General features: G+C 43.6%; 1 protein-coding gene across 1 annotated transcript; it reads right to left on the bottom strand.

The window, feature by feature from the left end:
* Positions 1-1,789: 1,789 nt before the first annotated feature.
* On the bottom strand, positions 1,790-24,652 carry grm1b (glutamate receptor, metabotropic 1b; the record flags this gene model as incomplete). Its single annotated transcript, XM_080415142.1, has 8 exons — positions 1,790-2,663; positions 3,188-4,115; positions 12,946-13,072; positions 13,868-14,036; positions 14,445-14,688; positions 17,880-18,115; positions 22,116-22,365; positions 23,947-24,652. The coding sequence occupies 8 exons, from the start codon at positions 24,650-24,652 to the stop codon at positions 1,790-1,792; spliced, it is 3,534 nt and encodes a 1,177-aa protein (XP_080271268.1).
* Positions 24,653-26,932: the final 2,280 nt, after the last annotated feature.

The following is a 26,932-nucleotide window of genomic DNA, read 5'->3' as shown; positions in this document are numbered from 1 at the left end:
CAGGCATTTTGTTCAAAAATTTACTGTTTTTTTTTTTTTATCCGCCTCCTGGTGTCGCTATAACAGGCCCATGTGAAAAAATTGGGGCAGAGGTTCAGCTCTGGCATCCAGGGAGTGTGATGTGCACAGTTTCGCTGACATCAAGCCAACGTTGCTGGAGATTAGCTGATCACAGACGTATGCACACTCGGACGGATGGACGGACGGACGGACGGACAGGGTGCAAAACATAGTCTCAGCCATGCCTTTCGGCCTGGTGGAGACAATAAAGTAAAAGTAAAGTAGCTTAGCGTTTAAGAGTCAAAGCTCCAAATTCACAAAAATATGTTTGTTGTGCTCAGGAATTTTGCAAACATTAGCTCCAACTTACATAATAGTTTAACTTACTAGACCATGTCAACAGTTGTTGACATCAGATTCTTTAGTTTATTTTTGTTTTAATTCATAAATATGTTAAGTGGAATTTAGTCAATTTATTGCAATAGGTCTAGGCCAAGCACACATAGAGGGCCAAAATATGATTTTTACTCTATGATTACCTGCCATGAAAGACAAAACACAAAAGCATAAAAAATATTTAATTTACTCCCATTAAACAAGTTTCCTTCAAATGCTCTACAGTAAATATCTGTTTAATCTTGGCTAATATGTCATTTATATATTTAAGGCTGCAACTTATCAAATACCTAATTATAAATATCACTATTACTACATTAACAGCAATAGGCCTACCTCATCATCACATTATAGAGCTGATTGGCTATAAAGTCTTTAAGAAATGTCATTGACCTGCACAAACATAATAGAAGCATAAATAGTAAATTAATTATAGGTATTAGTGTTTCATCTGAATACCAAAATATGATTCACAATTTCTTACAATCACAAATACAGCATTTTTAGTAGTCTTATACAATCATCTATACAGTTATGAATTCAGATGGCTATTTATAAAAGATACAAACTTGCAATCTCGCTTAACTTGCATTTCAAGACAGTAAAAATGAATTACATGTACAAAAGGGAAGAAATAAAGTCTCAATGGCAAGAAAAATGTGGCACTTGAACATGTCCTCTGCTACATTCATGATACGGTGCACCTTCAGGCTGTTCTGTATCAACTGAAAAGTCAACTGAAAAATGGATTTCCATTTTTATAATCTAATCAAGATTTGACTGTTTAACTGCCCCCCCCCCCCCCCCTCAAAAAAATAAAATAAAAAAATTGCAATTACTCAAAATGAGGCAAACTCCACTCTAAATGCAAATATTGCCATTAAATGTTGAAAATGCTTTTGAATTTATTATTGACGAATTTGATTGTTCGACATTACAAACATACCATTCACTACCCTGTTTAAAATGAATCTCTCAATTGCTTTTATTGGTCAAATAAATGCTCTATTAACTATTTCTGTGCTGTGAATATGACATTAGTTCATGTACATACATACCGTAGACAATTAGTTGTTTGCCTAATAAGCACAATGTTTAGAGGAATAAGTTAAAAGCTTATGTTAGAATAGAAACACCTGTCTGTAATGGGTATATATTTTCACTACTTTAGGCATCATCTATAACAGCTTTTTCTACGTTGTAGGGCTTCATAGCCCTCCCTTTCCCTGTCAAATCTACGAAGCTGTAGAGTGAACTTGAATCTCATTCACATACCCCTAATACATTCTCCATAATTTCACATGTTAAACCATCAGCAAAATAAACAAGAAACACAAGTTATAATCAACTACAAAACATTTTTAGAACACCTGGTAATATCTACTTTGCACCATTACAGAGTTGAGGAACTTTGTTTGAAGTCTTTCAGAATGACAGAGGCATATGTCATGTTCGGAGGAGTGCACAAAACAGACTCAGACACGGGGGAGGTGGGAAAGGGGTTAACCGACGGGCCCAAGCAATCTCGAAATGGTGACGGAGGAGGCATCAAAGACATAGTATCCTCCATCGGTAGTTTAACCTGAACGAACTCCTCCTCCTCATCGTGAATCTGGGCGTTGTCGTATATGTAACCGTGGAGGAGGCCAAATTGCTCGTTCTCCATCTCGTCCTCCTCTTCCAGGGGGGGGGTGGGCTCATCGTCAAACAGGTCCATCTGCATGGGCAGCACAGCATGCTGCTGGATGAGGTGGGCCTGGTGGTAGACGGGCATGCCTCCGCTCACGACCACGGGCATGCTAATCACGCCGCGAAAATCGGGAACGTCGCGGTCAAATCTATCCACCACCGCGACCACCTCCTCCTCCTGAAGGTGATCCATCGTATCATGCTGGGGGAGAACGCTATTCTGCGGAAGTGGATGCTCAGGGCTATAAAGCTCCACCTCCTCCACATCCACCTCTTTCATGACCCCACTGGCGGGCATTTGCCCGTGGGCCATCATGATGGGGGGGGTGGCGGGAGGGTTGTATCTGACGGGGTCACACTCCTCCTCCTCGGCCACGTTGTATAGAGTCTTAGTGCTGAGGTCTGAGAACTCCAGGGTTGTGTTATGGTAGGTATTAGTTAAGGGTTTGATGACAGCCATCTGATTGGAACCCGCTTCCTGTCCCTTCACATGCACTGACAGTCTGTGCCACATGTGATCCCCTTTTGGAGGATGTCTTGCACCTGGTTCAGACCATGACACAGACTTGCCATTAGAACTATGAACAAAATAAAGATGTCTGTTATTTCACAGGAACCCAGAAAAGTGGAGACAGCAGCAGCATTTCTGGTTCATGTAAAAAGACTTTATCATGTGATGATATAATTTTATTTGTTTATTTCTTGAAATTACTCTACAATACTGCTTATAAGGTGGAATGTTATTTCATAAAGCAGATGATATGCAGGTTTTGTTCATATGCCAATTAAAACAAATAAACAGTAACATGTAGGTTTTCTGTATTCAATATTCTGCCATATTTCATCTGTGGTCCTGTGTCTGATCCCACAGCATGCAGGGATGCTTTTTTAATTAATATCGGCAGTTCAAAGGTTAGAAAAGCTGTGTGAATCGAGTACTGACCTACATCTCTCACACCATACAACAGGTGCACCTATGAGAGTGAATACAGTAAGACAACAGGTTGCCCTTTGAGAGTCAATTACAGTTAGACAGCGCCAGCATCCCTGAGGTGCCACATCAGCAAGGACTCACAGACTCAATTATACTCAACGAACCCACCTGCCATTTCCAGCATTCTTCTTCCTCTTAAACATGTTAAGCAGGCTGTTGCTCCGGCAAGCGATCTTGCCATCACCGACGTGCATGCGCACTTGGTCAGAGGTGGTGAAAGCACTACGCACGTTTCTCTCCGGCTTGGCGAGTATGATGTACATCTTTGGCGTGAACATACAGCCTAAAGCCACGGTCACACTGAGGCTCACTGAGAAGGAGGTGGTGATGATCTTATAGTTGCTGCCAAAGTAAATAGGCACAAAGGCCAGCCAGATGATGCATGTGGTGTACATGGTGAAGGCGATGTACTTTGCCTCGTTGAAGTTGGCAGGAACGTTGCGCGTCTTGAAGGCGTAGTAGGTGCAGCTCAAGATGAGCAGCCCGTTGTAACCCAGGGGGGCCACTACGCCGACGTTGCTGGTGTTGCAGATGAGGAAGACCTCTCTGATGCTGGGATAGGACTTGACGGGCTCAGGGGGCTCCATAATGATGAGGGTGATCTCCAAGATGAGCTGGGCGCTGATCAGGATGGAGGCGATGACCACCTGAGCCCAGGCACTCATGAACCTGGGCTTCCGGGTGCAGATTTTCTTCTTGCTGCCCGCCAGGATCCGGGCGATGCGGTTGGTCTTAGTGACCAGGGCAGAGTAGCACATGGCAGCAGAGGTTCCAACGAGGAGCCTCTGGAGGTAGCAGGAGGCCACAGTGGGGCGGGCGATAAGGGTGAAGGGGCAGATGTAGCCCAGGAAGATGCCTGCCAATATGATGTAGCACAGCTCACGGCTGGAGGACTTCACCACAGGCGTGTCACGGTACAGCACAAAGATGAAGGCCACAAAGGAGGTGACAAGGATGCCCAAGCAGGAGAAAACGACTTGGACAATTGATTCTGGATTGCTCCATTCAAGGTACCGCAGGATGATCCTCTCACAGCCTGCAAGGGAAGAGAAAAGAGAAGCACAGGGATACATATCATGGTTTGACAGTACCAAAGGATATGCAGAAAACCACTCATAAAAGTTCATATTTATAGAGATGCAAGAATATAAATGAAAGAACAATCTCATGAAATAAACGTTTTGTTTCCTAAGTGAAGTTTGCAGAAACTGAGGTAAATCCAATGCACAGAGCCTACAGACCCCGAGTATACCCTGTTTTCACAAGGTCGACTATCTGATTCTAGTTTGAAAACCTGCTAAGTCTTAAAGTAGGTTTTCAGCTCAACTATAAATAAACTCCCTTTCAAGCCATGGAGGGCCAGGCTGGGCTACAGAGAGTAGCCAAAGGAGAGTGAAGCCATTGCAGCAGGACAAAGTAAATCACTGTGGTTTACAACAAGGATCCCTTCTCTTGCTACAGATCAAGGACACTGAATGTTAGGCAATGCTTTAATTTCTGCAAGAGAGATATGTTTTTGTATTTTTTGTATTAACTTTAAAATAACAACTTTTGTTGTTATGATTCTCTGATTGAGGCAGGAAATGAATGACATTGAATATTAATTTACATCAGTATTTCTGCCAGGAGATCATGTTTTACTGACGTTGTCAGGTAGACATGTCTTCAGGAAGACATTACCGCTTGACATGTTTTCTAGCATACAACTAGGCTGATTAGCAATTAGCATCATATTTATTGTGCACGCTGACAGCAGGCCATGGACCACAGTTCATGAATATTCTACAAATTGGTCAATCACAACTATGTAATTTCTGGGAATTAATAATTGCAAGTCTCCAGGCTATGAGATAAGCATCACGTGAGGCTGTGGATCGGCACTAGTAAATCAGGTGCCGCCCTGTACGTCTGTCTGTTAACTAGCCAATTACTACACTCTTGTCCCTCTGGCTTATGGGATGTACCAGTACTAGCCAAATGCAGACATGCGAATGCACCAGCACAAGTCAGTGCTGGTGCCACCATAACATACATTAATTGACAACATACCCCAAAATCCCCAAATCACGAGTCCATGCACATTCAACTCAGTCTGAGATGTCTTATGTCAGTCTCTAGCCCCTTTCACAGAATTTAGAGTGCTGACGTTTGCCAATACATGCACAAAACTAAAATAGCCTACCACAGCGCCATCTTTCAATCACAGACTTGTGAACGAGCATAGGCCTACTGGATTTGACAATTGCATGTTTTGGTTGATTTGATTCAGACATCCCTACTGTATTCAATCTTAAATATGTAATGTGTGTGTATGGGTTGAGAAAACTGCCTCATTTCTCTCTCTCCATCACATGCGGAGTGTCACACACACACACACACACACACACACACACACACACACACACACACACACACACACACACACACACACACACACACACACACACACACACACACACACACACACACACACACACACACACACACACACACACACACACACCTCAAATCAGCTTTGATTTACTAGTGATACAAACATAATTTGACTTAAGAACTCTCATTTTGCAGATTACACAGACCATTGAATGACAGAAATCTTTTCAACAATGACATGCAGGATTGTAATAATATTGGCGCTGGGAGGGTCACACACAGAAATGGCTATGTATTAGGCTATAACATTGGAACATCATGTTAAAGATTTGTCTCCATAGCCTGTCTACTCTGGTGCACAGTAATGATGTAATGGCATCATATCCCTCCCCCCCATTGGGCTTTTCATACTTGTGTACAACTCCAAAACATTGCCATCACATGCCTCAGACAGAGAGAAAGATGGAGAGCGGTAGGGCATGCCTTCTGGCAGAGATTTACACTCTACTGAGCACCTTTCCAGTTGAATATATGAATATGAGAGTAACAACTCTGTGTCCTGTACTGAGCATGCTCTCTTTTCAGTTCATATGAAAAGCTCTTAATATAAAAGATGAACCGATAGGGAAACAGGAAAATCCTATTAAGAAAGAAAGTGTCTTTGAACAATGCAGAAGGCCTTTGAAAGTGGGCCAGAGAAGCGCTAAGTGAAGTAGGGCTGCTGTCGGATAAGTGGCGAAGATGATGAATGCTTCTCAGGTGCCATGGGAAAGCTTTGAAAATAGGACAGCACAGGTTTGTGAAATAGCACTGCAAAAATCACGACAGCATAAAGTGTGTTGAGCAGTGGGTGGTGGAGGGCAAGGGAAGCTAAACTAAACTTTCTGCATTGCAATGAATGGCACTAATATACAGTAGCTTCTGTTATCTCTGAAAAAACTAACTTACTGAATTTGAAATGACAGCATGTTATCTTTGTTGTACTGATCGCCTGCCAGATCGCCTGCCAGATCGCCTGCGCCCAGTAGGCCCCTACGGGGCCTACAGGGCGGGGCTACTGAGATGCGTGCCCTAAGAAGCACCGCCCAGCACCGCCCAGCACCACCCAGCACCGCCCAGCACCGCCCAGCACCGCCGCGGTGCTTCTTTCGCTCTACATTAGAAGAGTTGGGAACGTTGGGGGTTGTCACATTCTAACACAGCCCAAATACCCAATCTCAGCACTGGCCTCAGTGGCGCACCTCGCTAATCATTAGACTCCCAATCCACTAGCATTGAGAGTCTGGGTTCGACTCTTGCTTGGGACAATACTTTTTCAAACAACCGCAGACTACTTTTTTTCGCCGATAAAGTATAGTTTTGGACCGGACCATGACGGAGGCGCGCCGACTCAGCAGACCTTGAGGCCGAGGAGTCGCGCCCGAGCGCCTCCAGGCGCGAGTGCCCGCGACGACCGGCCGATGGTCTGCTAGTCGACTAAGTGCCGTCCGAGTTATGTACCGATAGGCACAGAATCGTAAATGATGTTGTGGGGACTGCGTTTTCCCCAACTCGTTTCACTCAACTCGCCTGTCTCTCCCCGCACCCGCCCCCCGCTACTGAGACCGGGGGTAAAAGGGCAGGTTGCGTGGGACGGAGGGTTCACAAGATGGCCGCGCGGGTCAAGGGTCGCGCCTGACTGACCCAAAGACCCGCTGTGTTTACAATCTGTTGAGTACCGTGTCACGCCAGCCTCTGGAGGGCGACAGAGCGCTTCCTTCGGGGAAGGCGGCTCCGTCGCCTCCTCCAGCCAGGCCAAGGGGCCTAGACAAGATGGCGACGGACTTTGTAAACACCAAGGGAGCAGCGTGGAATGCTTCCGTACTCAGTCACGTGACCCCCACGCTTGCACGGGCCCGGTGGATTAGGTGTCGACGTCACCTGTTTCCATGGAAACGGATGTCAACGACTCTTCACTCCTGGTGAGTTAGCCGTGACTATTACTAGCTATGGTACCTGCTAGGTTAGCATAGCCTCCAGTCAGGCTGCTGTTGTTTCACTTAGTGGCTGACTAGCCTCACTAACATCGACACAGTTAAAGAGCAGTGTTGTTTTGGTGCAGTGCTTAGACAGTCCCCTAAAACAACACCGCGGTGGCCATAGCTCTCCTTCGTTCTTGGTTAGCCAAACAACTACAGGTAGCAGCTAAAGGCTAAAAGCGACCTGTAGCTAGGCTAGACTAGACCAGGCTAAGCTTACAAGCTAAGCTAGTTAGCCCTTTGTCTACACTACCACGATGGAGGCTCAGGTTCACTGGGTGCTTTGAGACAAACATAACGGGTTTTCATAAGAGTATCTTAAACTGTTTATGTTGTTTTACACTGTCTTTGTGCTTTATTTTGTTGCATTAAAAATGTCCTAAAATACACAAGCACATTACCCAGCCCCGGCCAGGAGGTCACGACGCTAGGGGTCCCAGGGGGTCCCTGGGCGTCGATGGCCTCCTCTATGAGCCCATAGAGTCAGGCTGCTGTTGTTTCACTTAGCGGCTGACTAGCCTCACTAACATCGACACAGTTAAAGAGCAGTGTTGTTTTGGTGCAGCGCTTAGCCAGTCCCCTAAAACAACGCTGCGGTGGCCATAGCTCTCCTTCGTTCTTGGTTAGCCAAACAGCTACAGGTAGCAGCTAAAGGCTAAAAGCGACCTGTAGCTAGGCTAGACTAGACCAGGCTAAGCTTACAAGCTAAGCTAGTTAGCCCTTTGTCTACACTACCACGATGGAGGCTCAGGTTCATTGGGTGCTTTGAGACACACATAAAGGGTTTTCATAAGAGTATGTTAAACTGTTTATGTTGTTTTACACTGTCTCTGTGCTTTATTTTGTTCCATTAAAAATGTCCTAAAATACACAAGCACATTATCCAGCCCCGGTCAGGAGGTCACGACGCTAGGGGTCCCAGGGGGTCCCTGGGCGTTGATGGCCTCCTCTATGAGCCCATTGTGCCTGACAGGCCCTGGGACATTGTGGCACTGGTGTGTTTTCCACATGCCTTGTGTTACTTCCTATGTCAGACAAGTGTGTCTCTCTCATGCGGAAGATAAAAGCAGCCATGACTCTGAGAGAGGAGGTTCTCTCTCTCTCTCTTGAGCAAGGGCGCTACCAGAGAAATATCTACGAATCAGAACCGACTGGGTTTCTGTTCAAAGCTTTTTCTGGTGAGAAAAAAAGGGGGGGGGGGAGGAACGGCCCTTTCTGAATCTGAAGGGCCTCAACAAGTATCCATTTCATTGTTGACGACCGTGAAGCTGTTGCGAACGGTACGTCAGGGGCACTGGTGGACGGGCATCGACCTCTAGGTTGCTTGCCTCCACGTTCCAGTCTGGCCTCCACACAGAGAATTCCTGCACTTCGGCTACAAAGGGGAGTGTACGAGTACACGGTTCTTCCCTTTGGTATGTCATTAAGCCTGCGAGTGCTCGTGCAGTGTACCAATGCGGCCATAGCTCCACTGCGGCGACAGGGGATCAGTCTGTCGACTTAACTTCGACGACTGGTTAATTGCCGCAGGCTCAGAGGAGGAGGTGGCACGGCACACGGCCGTGGCCCTCTCCCACCTGACGTCGCTATGTTCACAATCAACATCCAGAAGAGCGTTCTGGTTCCATCTCAGCGGACCGCCTTCTGGGGGATCTCGCTGGACTCGAACACGCTCAGAACGCGGCTGTCCAAGGGCAGGTTAGACAGCGTCTTAGCTTGTGTGAGGTCTTTTCGCGTGGGGCTCGGTTTCGGGGTTGTTATGTCTCAATCAGAACATACAACACCACGACCATGTGCTATGTCAACAAGCAGGAAGGCTTGGCCTCCCTGGTGTTGGACGGATTAGCGTGCGAGATGACGCTGTGATGCGACTCACGTCTCGCGTCCATTCAGGCGTTCCATGTGCCGAGCCTCCTGAACGAACTGCTTTATGCTTTCCCGCCAATGGAGCTGATCCTCCCCATGTGGGGGAGGGTCAGGCTCCGAGGGTTGTTGATGTTGCTGGTGGCCCCAGCATGGGACACGTAGAGGTCAGGAGATAACTCCTCTCCTTCACGACGTGTCTTGGGCCCTCCTTGTCGGCAGGGACTTGCTGCGGCAGGGAGGGGGGACGCCCTCAGGACCTAGACCTATGGGTCTGGCCCGTGAGAGGGTGAATTTGAGCTCGTGTGGCCTTCCCCCTGACGTGGTGGCTACCATCCAGGGCGCAAGGGCCGTGTCCACGAGGAATGCTTACGATGTCAGATGGTGGTTGGAACAGTCACCAGTGGTGGTGGCTTTCCAGGCCTCGGTGTGTAGCATTCTTACTTTCTGCAGAGAAGGCTAGATCGGGATTTATCCTTCTCAACAGTGAAGGTGTTTTGGGCGGCCATTTCGCTTGCCACGAAGGTTTCGATGGCAAGACGATGGGCCAGCACCCCTTGGTGCGCCGGTTTATGTGCGGCGCCAGGAGAGCCAGGCCGGGTAACAGGCCACTGTTCCCAGCCTGGGATCTGACGGTTGTGCTGGAGGCACTATGCCGTCCATCGTTCGAGCCTTTTGAGTCTGTGGATCTGAGGATCATTAGTCTCAAAACGGTCCTCTTGGTGGCCCTGTCTACGGCTAAACGGGTCAGTGACATGCATGCACTCTCGATGAGTCCGGAGTGCACGAAGTGTTTTAACAATGACAGGAGGGTTTTGCTTAAACCTAACCTGACGTTCGTTACCAGGACCGGGGTGGCCCCGGATCCGGGTGAGTTGGTAGCCTTCCATCCGCCTCCCTTCGTTTCGGTGGAGGATAGGCGGTTGCATTGTTTCTGTCCAGTGAGAGCTTTGAAGCTCTATTGTCAGAAGACAGCGGCCAATCGCTCATCGACGTAGCTCTTTGTCTCTTTTGGGCCTTGGGGTTCAGAGGAAGGCGGTCAATAAGGCAACGTTTTCTAGATGGATCCGAGATGCCATTAGGTTGGCTTATGTGAGTAGTGGTGCCCCGGTCCCGGAGGGTCTGAGGGCTCACTCTACTAGAGGCATGGCTACATCCTGGGCTCTCTACAGGGGAGCTTCGATCCAGGAGATCTGTGGAGCCGCAAATTGGTCGTCCCAATCGACTTTTGCGGTTTTCTACAGCCTGGACGTGGCGGCGTCATCCTTGGCGCGTGCGGTCCTAGGCGTAGCGGCTGCCTCCAGGCCAGTGGAGGGAAGGGAGTATGCTTGGGGCTTTTCTCCCTATCTCTCGACTTCCTCTTGGGTTTCCATGGGACCAGCTGGGCTGGCTCCCAGGAGATGGGGCCCTGTTTCCTCGTATTGAGTTATGAGGCAGGCTTGTGTCTGCCTGTTAGTAAATAGGCGGACTCTGGAGTCTGTCAGGGCCTAGCTTGATTATCTATCCCGCACCCCAGCCCGGTGGGTTGGGGGCGCCCATCGGGCCATAGGTCACGTCCGTGTGGGCGGGACCTAGGGGCTGAGGGGCGTGCGGGCCTGTCAGGGTTGTGTGGCTCATTACCTCAAGGGGGGTTTATGAATCCCATAGTGAGTAGTAAACGGAGAACCGTGGTAAAACTAGAGGTTACGAATGTAACCCCGGTTTTAGTAGGTTCGGAGTTTACTACTCACCAGACACCCCTTTCTGTGCGCATTTGGCATGCAGAGAGGAGAATGTTAAAGGTTTAATGACATTCACTTTTACACCACATTCAAAGTCTTTGTCCTGGTCCTTCAAAAGTGTACAAAAAGTTTTAAGTGAAAATTCCATTCCAGTGATCAATGGCAGGTGTTTTTCTCTCACATTTCTAAAGCCTTTTCAACTGCAATGAAAAAAGAAATCTTTGCCTGCGGGTGTCGCTGGTGAGGGATTTTGCCTGTCAATCATCGCCTCTGCTCCGCCCCCCCCAAAGGAAAGGATAGGGGAGGGGAGGGGCGAGGAGGAGAGTGGGCGGGATTATTCGACAGTGACCTCACTGTCGAAGGGCCAAGCTCAGATTACTTTTCAGCCTAATTATTCAGAAAACCCCAGACCACAGAAAATCCACTGAATGTTTTAAGTTCAGGTTTTTTGGGTGTAATTGAGGTCATAAAACCCCAAATAAAACATTGAAAATAAAAAAAGTTAAAATGAATGTCATGATACCTTTAAGAGGAAGAGCCTATGTCACGGGGAGCTTTTGTACTCCCGGGTCTTCCGGACTCGTGACATACCCTAAGCCAATCAGTAATTGACATCGGGAGCGTGTGTGTTGCTCTGTCCATCGCCTGGGGGCGCTGATATCCCATAGTGAGTAGTAAACTCCGAACCTACTAAAACCGGGGTTACATTCGTAACCTCTAGTTATGAGCTATACATTCTGTGCAGGTGAAGTGTCAGAGTTTTGAAGCGCTCGTTTTCAATAATGCAACGTCCTGCTGCCTCCTGCATTATGTGCAAATTAGAAACAGGTGGTACAAAGGACCATTGAGTTATTTCCACAACAAGCGCTTCCAAACTCCATGCTGCTCAATGTTTTGCCACTCAGTCTAGATGAGGGGGCATGTCCTGGTGGAAAAGTGATGCATGTGCATACTCACTATTGGACGCTGTTCATACTTTCATGTTATGCTAAACGGGCCAGTACCGCACACGTACTCCAAATCTATAGGAGTAGTAGCAAGAAGTGTGTTTGAAAGAAAACACAAAATGGCCAAAACATGAAGCGGCCCGTCTGGGCAGAGGTTACTTCCATCTGGCCCTGGTCAGTATGGTTGATCTTTTTGAGCGGTGCAACCGCTCCTATAAGAGGGTTTAGGACCCATCCGTGGTGAAAGTTTTTCTTTCCGTCGTGAAAATGTGTCTTTCGCTGTGACGCCATGCTGTGGAAAACACGCCCATAGGCTAAGCTCTGCAGGATGCGCTGTGATTGGCTAGCGAGACGCATGATGAAATTAATAATAATGTAAAAAATTTAAGCACGTCACTTCGCAGGACGTGCTGTGATTGGCTACCGAGATGCATGATGAAATTAATAACCCGTACAGTACTGTGCAGGTGTGTGTGTGTGTGTGTGTGTGTGTGTGTGTGTGTGTGTGTGTGTGTGTGTGTGTGTGTGTGTGTGTGTGTGTGTGTGTGTATATCTGTCTGTGTGTGTATCTGTCTGTGTGTGTATCTGTCTGTCTGTCTGTCTGTCTGTGTGTGTGTGTGTGTGTGTGTGTGTGTGTGTGTGTGTGTGTGTGTGTGTGTGTGTGTGTGTGTGTGTGTGTGTGTATTGTGTGTGTGTGTGTGTGTGTGTGTGTGTGTGTGTGTGTGTGTGTGTGTGTGTGTGTGTGTGTGTGTGTGTGTGTGTGTGTGTGTGTGTGTGTGTGTGTGCGCGCGCGTGCATGTGTGTGGGTGGTGGTGGTGGGGGGTGTCCATCTCCTTCCCACTCTGAGGGGGAGGGACGGAGAGAGACGGCTGTCATTAAACATCTCTGGAGGAACGCAGCAGTACGGCGATGAATAAACAGGCTTTAATAGGGGTGAAACACACCTTCTAGTTCCACGTCAGGCCACCAGCCAATGTCACAGGTCTTGCATGTGAACTCATCCTGGACAATCTCGTTGTCCTTGCAGGCTGTGCAGATCCAACAGCAGCTCACCTCCCCTTTCCTGATCACCTGAATCACAACCATAATAACACAATCTATAATTCTAGGCATTTAGCAGCATTTATCCAGAGCGACTTACAATAAGCACGGTAATCACATACTGTACTGTACACTTAATTGTCCTTTAGACTCCACTACATTTCTAGGAAGGGTTAAGGTACATTATGACTTAACAACTTAATGCCTATTCCAAATGTAGTAAAAATAACCAAAATTCAAGCTCACAACCCGTCGCAGTGTAACGCTTGTAGATCTGCTATTTTCGAAGATATCTTATTTCCTTTTTCTTTTCTTTTTTTTACAATTCGTTTGGAAATGTTCTAAATTTCAATTCAGCAATGCATTGACATTAAACAGAAAATGTACTTGAGTATATATTGTACTTTGTCCACCACTGCAGAACACTGACTCTACTGTACATGCCAAACTGCTATTTTTGGCTTATTTGGTGAGATTTGGTGTAGAAAGGAAAAAGGAATTCAAGTAGAGTTTTAACTCAAGTCCGTTTCTCTAAGAATGGAGGGTTTAAGTGATTAACTCTGAGAGTTAAGAATGGATAAATACAAAAAAAATAGGATTTTACTTTGTGGAAGCTTTGTTTTCTAAATGAAAAATGGATTAATGAGTGTAAGATAAACAAAAAGGAAGTAGAGGTACGATAGTATAGCCAGAACCTTCCATGCAGTCGGCTACATCACAAATGAGATTTGGCCAACAGACAATTTCTTTCTTAATGCATTAAAGGTAGGGTAAGTGATATTTTTGGGTTAAAACAAAAACGTATGAAATGAAAGTTTCCTGCACCTTGATCTCTCCTTTCTCGCAAGGCTCGCTGCAGACTGAGCGCACCATCTCGCTGCGGTTCATCTGAATCATGTCGTCGTCAATACTGAGCATGCCCTTGTGCCAGGAGCCCACATTGATGTAGTCATATACACCAGGCTCCACATGCTGAAGGTTCATAATCTCATACCTGATGGTGGAAAAAAAGGCCTTGGGTCAGAGCAAATGGCAGGTGAAACGTCTCACAGTGTGTACAAAGACTTTAAATGTTTAAAAAAAATAAGCATGAACAGTATCCAGCATCATCTAAAATGTCATCTAAAATGTATAGCTACACATTCTCGATGACGTGTATTATTGTGTTATTTTTTATGCTGTGTTGATGAATTGAAAACATACTGTAGGACCACAAACAAGTCCCCAGGACGTTTTGGGGTTATCCTTTTTAGCCTTAATGTCTGACTGTACCTCGTGCTGTTTACATTTCTGACTAATAAAGTATTCAATCATTCTAAATGAGTGTGTAATTAATCAATTATTGTTCAATTTTAAATCATTTTCACCAGCATTATGCCTCAACGGAGAAAGTTTGACATACCTGCCAGGCGAGTCCCCATTTTCATCAAACCCTATGTTCTCTCCAGACACGCCTTCAAAGGTGGTCTGAAGCAGGGAGTCCAGCAGCTGGCTGCCATCAATGGGGTCCATGGCTTCACACATGCCCGGGCCAGGACATACACGGGCGTGCAAATCATGCAGGCCGTGGGCCATGGCCAAGATGGCATTGATGACGAATCCCATCTTGCTATCTTGAACGTAGTTGTCCTCCAGACTTTCGTAGCCTGCCAATGCATGAGAACATGATAAAGATAATGGTCTGCTTTCCCTTTGACAAACCTGTGAAGGATCAAATTGCAGTATGTGCAGTATTTACTTCAATGCTGCAAGCATTAGCGTGTTACGTGTTGTGTAGCTACAATATCCCAGAATGACCGTGAAATAGAGGCCGTTAACGGCAGGTCTATCTTGTGTGTTGCATGTGGCGCAAAACTGTTGCAATATTACAAAGGAGTGATAGGGTGTTCAAAGTTTATTTTAAGTATACTTGGGATTTGGAAACAGGATACACACTTCTCTGCTTCGGCGGGAGAGGGAATCAAAGAGCTGGGATCATTTGAATATGGCTTCAAATGATCCTTGTTACCATGGCATGACAATCCATTTCTGTATTTATGATTCAGGATTCAATTAGTCTTGAAACACTAAACTACTGATGTTACACATATAATAAAGCAAGGAAATAAAGCAATTAACTAATTAATTCACACCTTTCACTGTTTATATTTACTTCTTCCCAGACAAACATGGTGGGTGACGGAGACCAGAATGTTTCATATTCGGAGATTATGATGTTCAAACACACCCTATCAGTTCAATGTAATGCAAGCTAAAAGCTGTACAAGCATCTACTATTCAGTAGCTTTGTAGTCAAATATACTGTACTGATTGTACAACTTTATGTTAGTCATAATAATCATTAAAATCCTCACTTTCAAATTATTTTGGTACAGCAATGGATGATGTGCACAGAGTTGACAACTCCCTTAATTGAAGAAAATAATACATTTTCTGACACTGTGAGCACGGCTGCATTTGTAACTTGGCACACAGCCTGCCAGAGCGTAGGATACTTTGGCACCAAACTGTACATTTTGTATACACAAAAACACTGCCAAAATAATCACTTTTACTATACAGTATGCAGAGGGCAAGCTTGCTCTTATAGCTTCTGTAGCCCACTATATTGTAAAAAGAAAAGAAAGTAAGAAAATAATGCACAAGGTTTCAAGATAATTGGTTTAGCTTTCCTGATTGTTAGCCACCACTCAAGACACTGAACTTTGCCACAGTCATTTAATTTGAATACCAATGCTGAAATACAGTAGTTTTACTCTACTTGCCCATAGCACTATTTGGTTTAGGTTACTATTTTGAACATGATAACAACTGACAGAATTTAAATCAATTGACACAGCCCATTTTAATGCTGCAATTTAAATCACATCTTCACTCTATTTGCCACCTGAACACCTACGTTCCCCTTTAATATATCATGCTCAAGTAGTCCAGTGGAAACAGGGCACATTTACTTTTAAATTGAGTGTCGGGTTAGATTCACAAATGTACCAAGCAATAACTTACAGGGAGGGGTAACTTACACAAGGAAAGCAGGTTTATTAACATCATCCATTGCTGACGTGCTTATTGCTCTAGCATGTTAAATCAAGTCATGGCAACTAAAAGGAATCTGAGACTAGTGATGCTAGGACATACTGTACAAACTAATCAGTTTGGAGGAGTAGCAGCAGGGGAAAGCATCAGACAAGGACCACCAGTGATGACCTAGTTCAACAGCTCCTTCAGATTGACCACCTCCTTGCCTCTCACTCCCTGACATTCATCAGTAATGATTTTCTGCATGCAAAAAGATGACCAGCTTCACTAAATCAGATTTGTCAACTGGCAAATTGACAGTTGACTTCTTTTTAATCCACACTCAAGGACCGATTTTGCATAATTCAAAGACGTAATTTCACATGAATAAAATTGCATTGTGCAGGGACACAATTGGTTGTGTATCTAAAAAAAGTGTGTTATTACACAGTGGCTATGCTGTGCCAGCATGCAACTTAAGCCAGACCAACCAGTGTTGGCAGCTCACTTAAATGTTATTGGGCTGTTTTAATACATCTATCTAAAAAACAAAAATAGGTGTGAGACCACAGTGCAGACCAAACCAATTGCTGTGCTCTCACTCCTGTGTATTAAAATCATAAAAACATCCCAATAGCTTCATATATTAGAGGTCAACTGAAGTTGGTGGTCTATTGACATTCAGAATGAGACATCCAATTGACCATATTCACGCGTCCGACATTTTGCTTACTTTATATATCCACCACCCAAGTATGAAGTAAAAGCAAAAATGGCCACAGTGTGAATATGGCCAATGAACTATTTAAATCAGATGTGAAGAAGTCAACCTCTATGTATATTGTCAAAGTGAGGAGCATTATGGGTCCAGAGCGATAGACTCACCATCTTGGAGTTCTACACCAAAACAACGAGAACAACACATAAACAATATGTGACAGAACAGCAAACAATAACTGTATCTCTCACGACAAACAATGAATTACTGTTGTAACTTTACTAAAAAACATAAAGTGGACTGCAAGAATGAGTGGAAGCTTGACGTTTTTGCAGAATAAGGAATGTAAGCTCTGTTTTTGTAAATACTGCAAATGAAATATGTTTAGAAATAATGTCTGGAAGGGAGATGTAATGGGAAAAAAATGGGAGAATTTAATTGAAATTCCAAAAATGATGTTGATTTACTTTTGTTGCATGCAGAATCTTATATTTACGTTTATCAATACACTTGCTGTATTTCTTTTGTATATATTTGTTTATTTGTGGTAATGTGGGACATTTAAATAAGCAATAGTAACAAATGATACATTTGGTTTGAAAACGTAAATATACTGTAGGCTAATAGCATAGTGTTTTAAAAAAACATGTGTAAAATTAATTCGTGAAAAAATGTCAAATATATTTTTTGAAACATGCTTGTTGAGCATTGTTTCAAGTTATCAAGAGCTTATGCTTATGTTTGCTTTCACCCTTTCTAAAGTGCTGAAGTGAAAAGCATTCAATTACCTAGTCCTAGATCATCCTCTGTTGAGTCGAACGTCACAAAAATGAACAATATGAAAAACAATATGTATTATTAAGTTGATTATATAGAGAATATTCCCTGTTGCAAAACGAATAATTAAATAAACTGTTACAGCCTTACTTTAGGCATTTTGACACGCTACAGAACACACTGACTGAGCAGCTACAATAGACAAAGTGATATTCAGATTGTCATACGGTTTAAAAACAGAAAATCCACAAGACAGGTTGGAGTGTCTTGTGGAGTGATGGAGTCCATCATCAGAGCAAGTCGTCTGAGTAACTGTTTATCTACCTGAGCAGTTCCTTGCATAATTCGTGTTCTCCAGTGGGTGTCCGAAGAGGCGGCATTGAAAACGGTACTGCCAGAACTCTGGGAACCAGGGGTTGCGGGTGTTGGTACTAAGCTTTAGTTTCAGGAAGTAGTCATCGAAGGAGGTGACCTCTTCTGACTGCAGTTTTACAGTGATGCCGCCCACGGCCTCTTCCTCATATCCCTCCACAACTTCATCTCTGTCTGCCCACCCATCACTGAATAAGAGAGGAGCACAGCAACCATGTTACAATAGCATTTTGACAAAAGAATGAATCATCTCCTGAATTTAATTGCTGTCGTTTCATCGAATTTCTGTAGATATTGTGTGCACAAAAAAAAATTGTTATTTTTAGATAGAAATTGCAAAAAACTGCCTCAAAACCTGTGTTTTGTGTTATTTCCTCTGTGTACCATTTCCTCTTCTTCTGTCTCTCCTGCACTGTGACGACTGATCATTTTAGGCATCACCTTTTCCAAATAGGGCTAGGAGTGAAACATTTAAATTTCTAAAATAATCGTCTTATAGGGCAAAGTTTATGTGTATATGACATGCTGGATACAGTTTCAGCTTTAAGTATTGTCATTGGGGACTGCAACCTCTCAGCAAGTATGCAAGTAATTTAGGTCGAAGTGGCTTATTGTTGGTATCAGCTGAGCAAGGAGGGCATCCATCCTCCTTAAGGCGCTAGACCAGGGAGATGGATTGCTTAGGTGGCGCGCTACACCTACCATCTGCAACCAGTACTTATTGCACGTTGCCATGTTACCCATACATGCATGCATCTATACACCTGTTCCCACTTTTCTCATCAGCCTGCAACTATACCTAGCCTACTCCCCCCACACTCTCACTTGTTTCCACTTTCCCTCATCATCCCTGCGGATACTTAACCACTTTAACCGTGGTGTCCCTGTTTTGGGCATGTATTTTTTAAGTTCAGATTTGGTAAAAATGGCATAAATAGCATATTTACAATCTTACGTGAGCTTGTAGACACTATTTGGCAAACAGCGGTTAATTGGACCATTCCCACCTTTCCCTTTGCAAACCTGTACCTGAACCTGTTTCTATATGCCTGAACTGCCTGTTTGAACCTTTGGCTGATCATTGGATTTGGGATTCTTGTCTGCTCCTTTTGGAATTGTTTGACTGTGTTGGGCTGCTTCTCTGGTTTTGACCCTTGCCTGTCTCATATCCTGTAAGCCTTTGTACCTCAGATGTGTGTATTAAATCACTGAACTGCACTAGATCTGCCTTAGTCGTCTACATTTGTGTCCTTCCCCTGTATTCCTGTTATCCTGCTAACACCAGCCGTGACAGTATGTCATTTCCGAATGCTGTGAACAATTTCAGAACAGATTTCTACATCATACAGTGTTGTATCACTATTACTGAGTGAGGAATGATGGAGGTAAACAAGGGATGGAAAGTATTGTTAAATGGAATCTGCATAATTGTGGCATATTGTTCAAAACATAATAAATTCCAGGAAAAACACACTTACCTCTATTAATACGTTTAAAGTGCAGTACTGTTGTGATCCAACAAGACAATACTTCATTACTGATCCTCCAACATTGTGGGGAAACAATGAATACTTTATTGCTGTAACTAAAGTGTCCCATGTCAGCTGCATTACTGTGTACATTTTGTTGAAGTAGCATTTTAACTACGAATGGACAAAGGCTGTCATCTATGACAGCAGAGATATCAACCTAGCCATCTGTTTCTCAGCATCATACTCTCCATTCCAGCACACTGTCTGCCAAGAACCGGCATCTCTGACGTCAACGCACTCAAATAAAAAGTAGTAGTACCAACCGCTCTATGCAAATCTTTGACAATATTGTGAAGCCCAATCAAAGTATATCATTTAGACTTTGATTATTCTTCATTACTTACTGTACTTGAAATCACAGTTTGCCTGGCCATGGTAACAGCCATTTGCCTTAAGAGCCGAGGATGGCTGGCTGGTGACCAGCACCTCAGGCATTCTGATTGGCCCATTGCACAGGCCTGCATGTGTTCCGTTACTGCATTGCTCTAAAAAAGCTTTTTTCTTTTTCAGTAGTCTCCTTGACCCAGAAAAAAACCCACAGCCGCACCAAATTCATGTCCTCCTTCTCCTTTATGGAGACTAAGCAGGCAATGTAAATCAACTAGAAGAAGTAAGACGGACGCTACACTTTATTCAAGAATTCGAGTATATGATTCTCATCAGGACCACTTTTATCCATGCCCTAGTTCTCATCAGCGTTTGTGAATAAAAATCACTCATTTGTTAATGCACCACCCTCTCTGTATAGCGTATTAACCAACAACCCTATTCCCATTTCATTAAGCTTGCTCTGACTACTCGTGACAGGATTGGAGGTGAGCTGAGATTCGGCAGAGCAAAACGTCTAGTATAAGTGCTGATGTGAGCTTTGATGCTTGCTAGTCCTCGATCTGCAGCTTACGCTGGAGGTGCTGTCCCATATTAGCTCAGCCTGCCTGTGATCTGACAGTGAGAGGGAGGGCTCACTGAGTGAATGCATTATTTATGACTGAGCCTGACTCAAACATCTTCTGCTTTCAGAAGAACTCTACTCCTGGGTACAAGGGTAGAGGGAAAACATGATCTCAGTTCTATCTGAATTCTACATAACCTATACTGGGTCTTTTTGAATATTGTAACAGGTGATTTAATGTAATGGCAGTATTACTCTGATTTAGTTATGATCTTAAGGCAAGAACATTAGCTCAAGTTACAACCAGGAGAGATAAAGATTTGTGACCTGTGTGACACTGTGTGCAGGACACTTGCAGGGACGTGGTGTTTGGGGTTGGTTGGCTGTGGTACCATACTGTGTGTCCCCAATGTAGAAGTGAAACTTAGGTCCATGCAAATCACAACTGTCACAACAGGAATAAAACATGGAGGTGGAAATGCACTTTTGCTGTCAGCTGGCATGGAAATGCACTTTCAGTGCTTTCTCATTTATAATTTCTTAATTACATTTTTGTCTTTTCAAATTTCCTGCACCTGAAACCTGTGAGGAAACCACCCCAATGTACAATAACAAAAAACATGACCATGAGGGGTATTATTTTCTTCACTGCTGAAAATCTTTTTGCAGATAGGCCTCTGTGTGTGTTTTTTATTAGCTCTGCTAGCTCTAAGGATGGCTATATTGATTGGTTGGTCAGTCTATCCACTACTTGAATCCCAAAGATGATCTTGAAAACTACTGGCTGTGGATTGCTACGGAATTTGCTGTGCACCTTCATGTTTGGATGACCCCTACTGATTTTGGCGACCTGTGCCAACCTTAGGTCAAAGTTTCCACTTGCACACAATACTCACAAAATGTAATGGACAGATTGTCTTGAAACTTGCTGAGCATATTAATGCTCACCAGAGGATGGTGACCCTGTGGTTTTTCCTTTAGCATGTCCACTTTGACCAGCAATTGACCAGATGTGGCCCAGGTTTTACAGGTTTCTTACTAAATTACACAAATTTAACTTGTAGCCCTAATTTGCTCAGGCAACTCTTTCCACAGTTTATGGGCCCTGATGGGAAAAGGAAAATAACATTTGGCCTTTGATCTAGACTTGAAAACAGTCAAGAGCATTTAGTCTGAGAATATAAGACTACGCTTTTGTATAAGGTGACGGCATTTTGCCTATTTAAACTTGGTTTAAAACATTTATTGCTTTAAAAGTCATCAGCTATAGGTGGGGTTGGCGAAAGGGCCTACTCTGTGTGGAGTTTGCATGTTCTCCCCGTGTCTCCCAGGGTAGTTAATACCCTCACAAAAACATGTAGTAATCCTGGTCACTATACCGCCTCCCCCATGACAGCCGGGGCACCTGATGGAGGGGAAAGGAACTGGTTGGAATAACGTGTTCCTTCCACGCGCTACGTCCTACCAGGGAAACTCTCCCCTGTCAGGTGACAAGAAGGTCAGTTGGCTCTGAAGGAAGCATGAGCTCGGCCCTGGCCTCCCCAGGCTGTGGGGGACTGGTGTAGCGCTGGTGTAGGGCTGGTGTAGCGCCCAGGATCACTTAGGAAATTGGCACCGGGTGAAAAAAATGGGTTACAAAAATCGCGGGATAAAATTTTAAAGATAAAAAAAAAAGTCATCAGCTAAATCTTAAGATTGATTCTGAAAAAGGAAGCCAGTGTAGGGTAAACGAGAAAGTGGAATAAAATTACATCTGAAACAAACCTGCCAATTAGGAGGAACTCCCCGGCAACACCGAGACGTCTCATAGCCATGAGTATACCTCGGACAGTCATGCCTTCACAGAAGCAAACGACCACTCTAGCTTTGGGCAGACGTTCACGCAGCTTCCTCAGCAGCCTGTCATAGTGCCTCTCCCCGGCATTGCTGTAAATCTTGTCAGAATGGGCAATGCACAGGCCTTCTTGAGCTGCAAGCTCTTTGAAGGCTTCCATTCCACTTTCTCCATAGTTACCTGTGGAGAAAAGATGTGGCAAGATAATTTAAAAGTGTATGACAAGTTTGAATCATAAGAAAAAGAAAATAAGTAGACAGGTTTTCATTGAACAGGCAATATTTTTTGTGTTCCACATACAAATCTGAGACTATCTAAGCATTGAGTTTTTAGTTTTTGTTCTATTCAGAGAAGATTTGCTGAGCATACATGCTCTTTTTGAACATGTACGTGTGTGCTGCTCATCAAGTCACATTCACACCTAGGACTTTCCCCGCATAACCAATTGGGGTTAAGTACCTTGCTTAAGGGGCACCACAATGGTACTGTAGATGTTGACGGATGAGGGGTTGCTGCATTCTTTTTCCCTGCCCAGATTTTTCTAGCTGGTCCAGATCACAAACCTACAACTAATTAGTGTTTCAAAGGCATTTTATTGCAGAGGACCATTTCTAATAATGTGCAAATGATTTAATTATTATAATCCAGAAGCTAACAGTTTAGGTCCTTGCACTTTTAAATGGGTGCAATTTGCATTACAAAATATCTTGTGTCAAAATGTTTCATTATCAACACATAAATGATATGAAAAATTACATTGATGTATATTGTTCCAAATCAGACATGCAGATATGATGAAAATGTCCTTTGTTTTAGAGTGCTGCAGAGTTCTGTGCTAGAAACTATGCAGCTTAAAGCCTAGAACAAAGTACCACTATTTGGTAATTGGTCCAGAATCTCTTTGTAAAGGGGGACGTTGTGGTAGTGGCTGATGCAAGCAACTAAACAAGATTACAGATTGTCCTGAGATGGCATCACCCAAATGATTATTTTTTGTAGTATTTTTCTTTATTTGCTGCTAACTTTGGTGGTATACTCTCTCTCGCACTCTCTCTCTCTCTCTCTCTCTCTCTCTCTCTCTCTCTCTCTCTCTCTCTCTCTCTCTCTCTCTCTCTCTCTCTATATATATATATATATATATATATATATATATATATATATATATATGTAGCCAATGTTCTGGATTTCATTCCTACATTACACACCACACTTTCTTTTTTTTTGCAATTATTGTCATTATAATATAATATAGGATCGACAATAATACAGAAATGCTGTATTGATGACATTTCAAAATAAAAAATGCTCTTGGCTTGTACTAACACCATATAAATTCAGTTTCACAGATCAGCCCAGAGCTGGCTATAGTCACATAGAGTATGAAAAAAACAACCTTTCACTTAGGTGCAGTAAGGCCCCTGCATTAGATAGGATCATAATTGAGCGATGGAATGCGCAACAAGTAATAATTATATTATTGCTACTTAATGAGACAATACTGCCTGTAGAATATTTATACATGTACTAAGTGATAATGCATTGGTTAAGAGCACTGGCACTACAGCACACATGTGCCAAGAGAAGGACCAGTGGCCAGAAGGCTTCCAGAAGCTTCCTGCCTGCCTCCTTCTTATGCTGTTTCAGTCTCAGCCCACTTACTGTTTGCACAAGAAGGAAAATGGCAAGGGGGAGTTCACTGCCCTTGTCTCCTTTAAAAATCACAGCAAGCATAACAACTGTCAGGAACAAAATGTGCCTTACCCTCAGTATGCACTGCTGACACATAGGTCCAGTTGTAACGTTTGACAATGTCTAAGATGGCTCTGGCTTGAAGAGTATCAGAGGGCACAACCCTAAGGAAGTACTGGAACAAGGTTTTGTCACTGAGATCAATACTGGTTGCAGAGTATGCGATCTGGGGGATGTTGAAAAGTTGCAGAAGGTTCTGGACCTGAATTGCGACTGAGCTCGAGCCAGGCCCAATGACCCCTGCAATGGGCTTCTTGGTGGGTGGTGGCTGAAAGGTAGGACCTCCTTCAAGGCACCTCAAGGATGAGCCTCCATCCTTCTCATCCCGTATGGAGATGAGTGAGTCTCTGATGAATTCGATACTTTGCTCTAAAGCCACAGAGGCATGCCAACAGGAGTCTCTGATCTCACAGCCCAGAGTGATGTTGGGTAACAAGTTTGGGTCTGAGTTGATGCGGTCTAATGTATGGAACATTGCCTCTACCCTTTGGATCCCATATTGTTCCCGGACCTCGCCACATTTCCTCTCGGCTACCCAATCCGCAGAGGGCTGGTGGTGGACGGAGAAGAGTGCACCGATGATAATATCCCCATCCATTCTGGCCACCAAACGCGAGGCGGCCCTTGGTGCCGGAGACCTCTCATATCTGTTAGTGGCCGATACAAAGGCCTCAAACAGTAAAACTGTTATTGTAGTCAGGTAGATCATATTCCACATTGTGTCACAGGTGATGATTGTAGAATCTTGTCCACTTGGTCATAATGGAGATCCATATATCCACTTCTTTATAAAAGAACCATCAACTCCGCCATTTCTCCCTCAATGATGTCCTCCTGCAAGATGAGGGATATTTAACTCATGTGTTTATCTATAATGTACAGCTTTGTTACCATTGAACCCCCCCCCCCTGAAATAAATACATAAATAAGTAAATAAATAAGTGAATAAATAAGTGAATAAATAAGTGAATAAATAAGTGAATAAATAAGTGAATAAATAAGTGAATAAATAAGTAAATCAATAATATAACACACAAAAGACAATGCCAATGTCTCATACCCCATGACATTATAAAACACACAAAAACATTAAAAACGCTGTTAAAGGATAAAGATAGAAATAGTAGGCTAGTAGGCCAACATCAAAAGACGTAAGATAAGACACTTAAAGCTTTGTCAGCGGGAGCAAACGTTATTTCTGTGTTGATACGTCGATGTGTATAGTTATTCGTTTCAGCACCATGGACAGCGTTGCCTTGTCTCTTAAGCCAGTGGTTCTCAACTTTTTCATATCAAGGACCTCCAAAATGATACAGTACTGTATGTATTTGGCTGCGGACCCCCATCTTAGAAATATTTTGTGCCAGGGATTTTTCTAAAATAGCAGATCTACAAGCTCATAGCAGGGCAGCCATGCTATGAGCTGCTATTTTAAGCTTGCATATCTGCTATTTTTGAATAGCCAAACTCCAAGTATAAAATATGGTTAAAGTGGTTAAAATGATTAACATATTTTGGTACCCCCCCCCCCCCCTACCCCAAGGCCCCCTGGGGGTCCCCAGACCCCACTTTGAGAATCAATGTCTTAAGCTACACTCATGCCTTGAAGTTGATCAATTTCAGTGCGAGACTAAACACGAACGATAGTATCCCAATTAATACGATTATAGACTGAATATATCGCTCATATTATTACCGTTTGACATATGAGTGTTGCTACTTAACGACAGCTTTTGATGTATAAACTGGAGCACTGTTTTAAAGACAGGAATGCAAATGCACTCCAATTAAAGGGTCGTCTCGTCTTAATTGATGTGGCCGACTGAATCTTAACAAAATATAGATATATTCAAAGATTTGCAAAGATGTGCAAAGATAGCAGATCTACAAGCTCATGGTGTATTTTTGAATAGCCAAAGTATAAAATAATGGTTAAAAGTGGTTAACATCTCATGTTTTTTTTTGTTTTTTTTTACAAAAATGCATCTAAATTGTTACCCATGCCAGCTAAACCACAAATCCCATAGAGATCTATATACGTACCTTCACCAGGCAGTGATCAGGACAGAGCATAGCTGTGAGTATCCCAGTCTCGTCTGAAGCACACAGACTGAAAACACTGGGCTTCTTCCCCTCCCAGACAGTGCTGATCATATGGTGCCCCCTTCCTTCTCCTCTTCATCACTGCGTTTTGAAAGCAGGTCACAGCGACTGCAGTGCTCCAAGGAAACTGGATTCACAAACGGCGACGGTCATTTCGAATTCTAATCCTATAAATAAACACAAACAAAGATTCGTCGTTATTTTAAGCACACCACAAGAGCGCAATTTTGACGTATAAATGTCGGCTATATATAGCTATTTCGGGGAGTTGTGAAAAGCAAAAAAAAAAAAAGAAGAAGAAAAAGCTGCCAAATGCAGGGAAGGGGTGGTATATATACTGGAAATTAAAACTCTATGGGGAACCATTAAAACTTCGAATCTCAAACATTAGTCATACTGGGAGTCTACAGCCCTGTTTCAAAAACAGTGGTTCGAGACCCATTTGTGGGTCACAGGTAAATTTTAGAGTAAATATCCCCTTTATTTTTTTTATTTACAATATTTTGTATTTAATTATTTTTAAAAAACAATAAAATAAATTCACCCCCAAAAATCTAAAATTTTCATGAATCATAAACTAATTCAGACATTTTTCAAAATAGTATACCAAAGATCGAAGAAGTTCCATAAATTCAAAAACAAATGTTTAAGAAGTAGTGAAAATAGCCGATATACAAGCTATTTTCACTAGTTTGGGTCACGGGGAGACATCAAATTTCTCTTTTTGGGTCTCGAGCAAAAAAGTTTGGGAACCACTGCTCCACATGATTTGATGAAGGTGCAAGTCAACGGTGGGGCGTCAATAGATTGAGATAGCTTTGCTGCCATCTAGTGCATCCCACCGGTACTGCACATCACCGGCTCTGACCTCACTTCCTGTGTTTAAAAATGGTGG

Source organism: Gymnoscopelus braueri (genome assembly GCF_963280865.1).
Source record: "Gymnoscopelus braueri genome assembly, chromosome: 19".
In the NCBI taxonomy this organism is placed as follows: domain Eukaryota; kingdom Metazoa; phylum Chordata; class Actinopteri; order Myctophiformes; family Myctophidae; genus Gymnoscopelus; species Gymnoscopelus braueri.
Note: the sequence above shows the minus strand (reverse complement) of the source record. Positions and strands in the feature narration are given on the sequence as shown.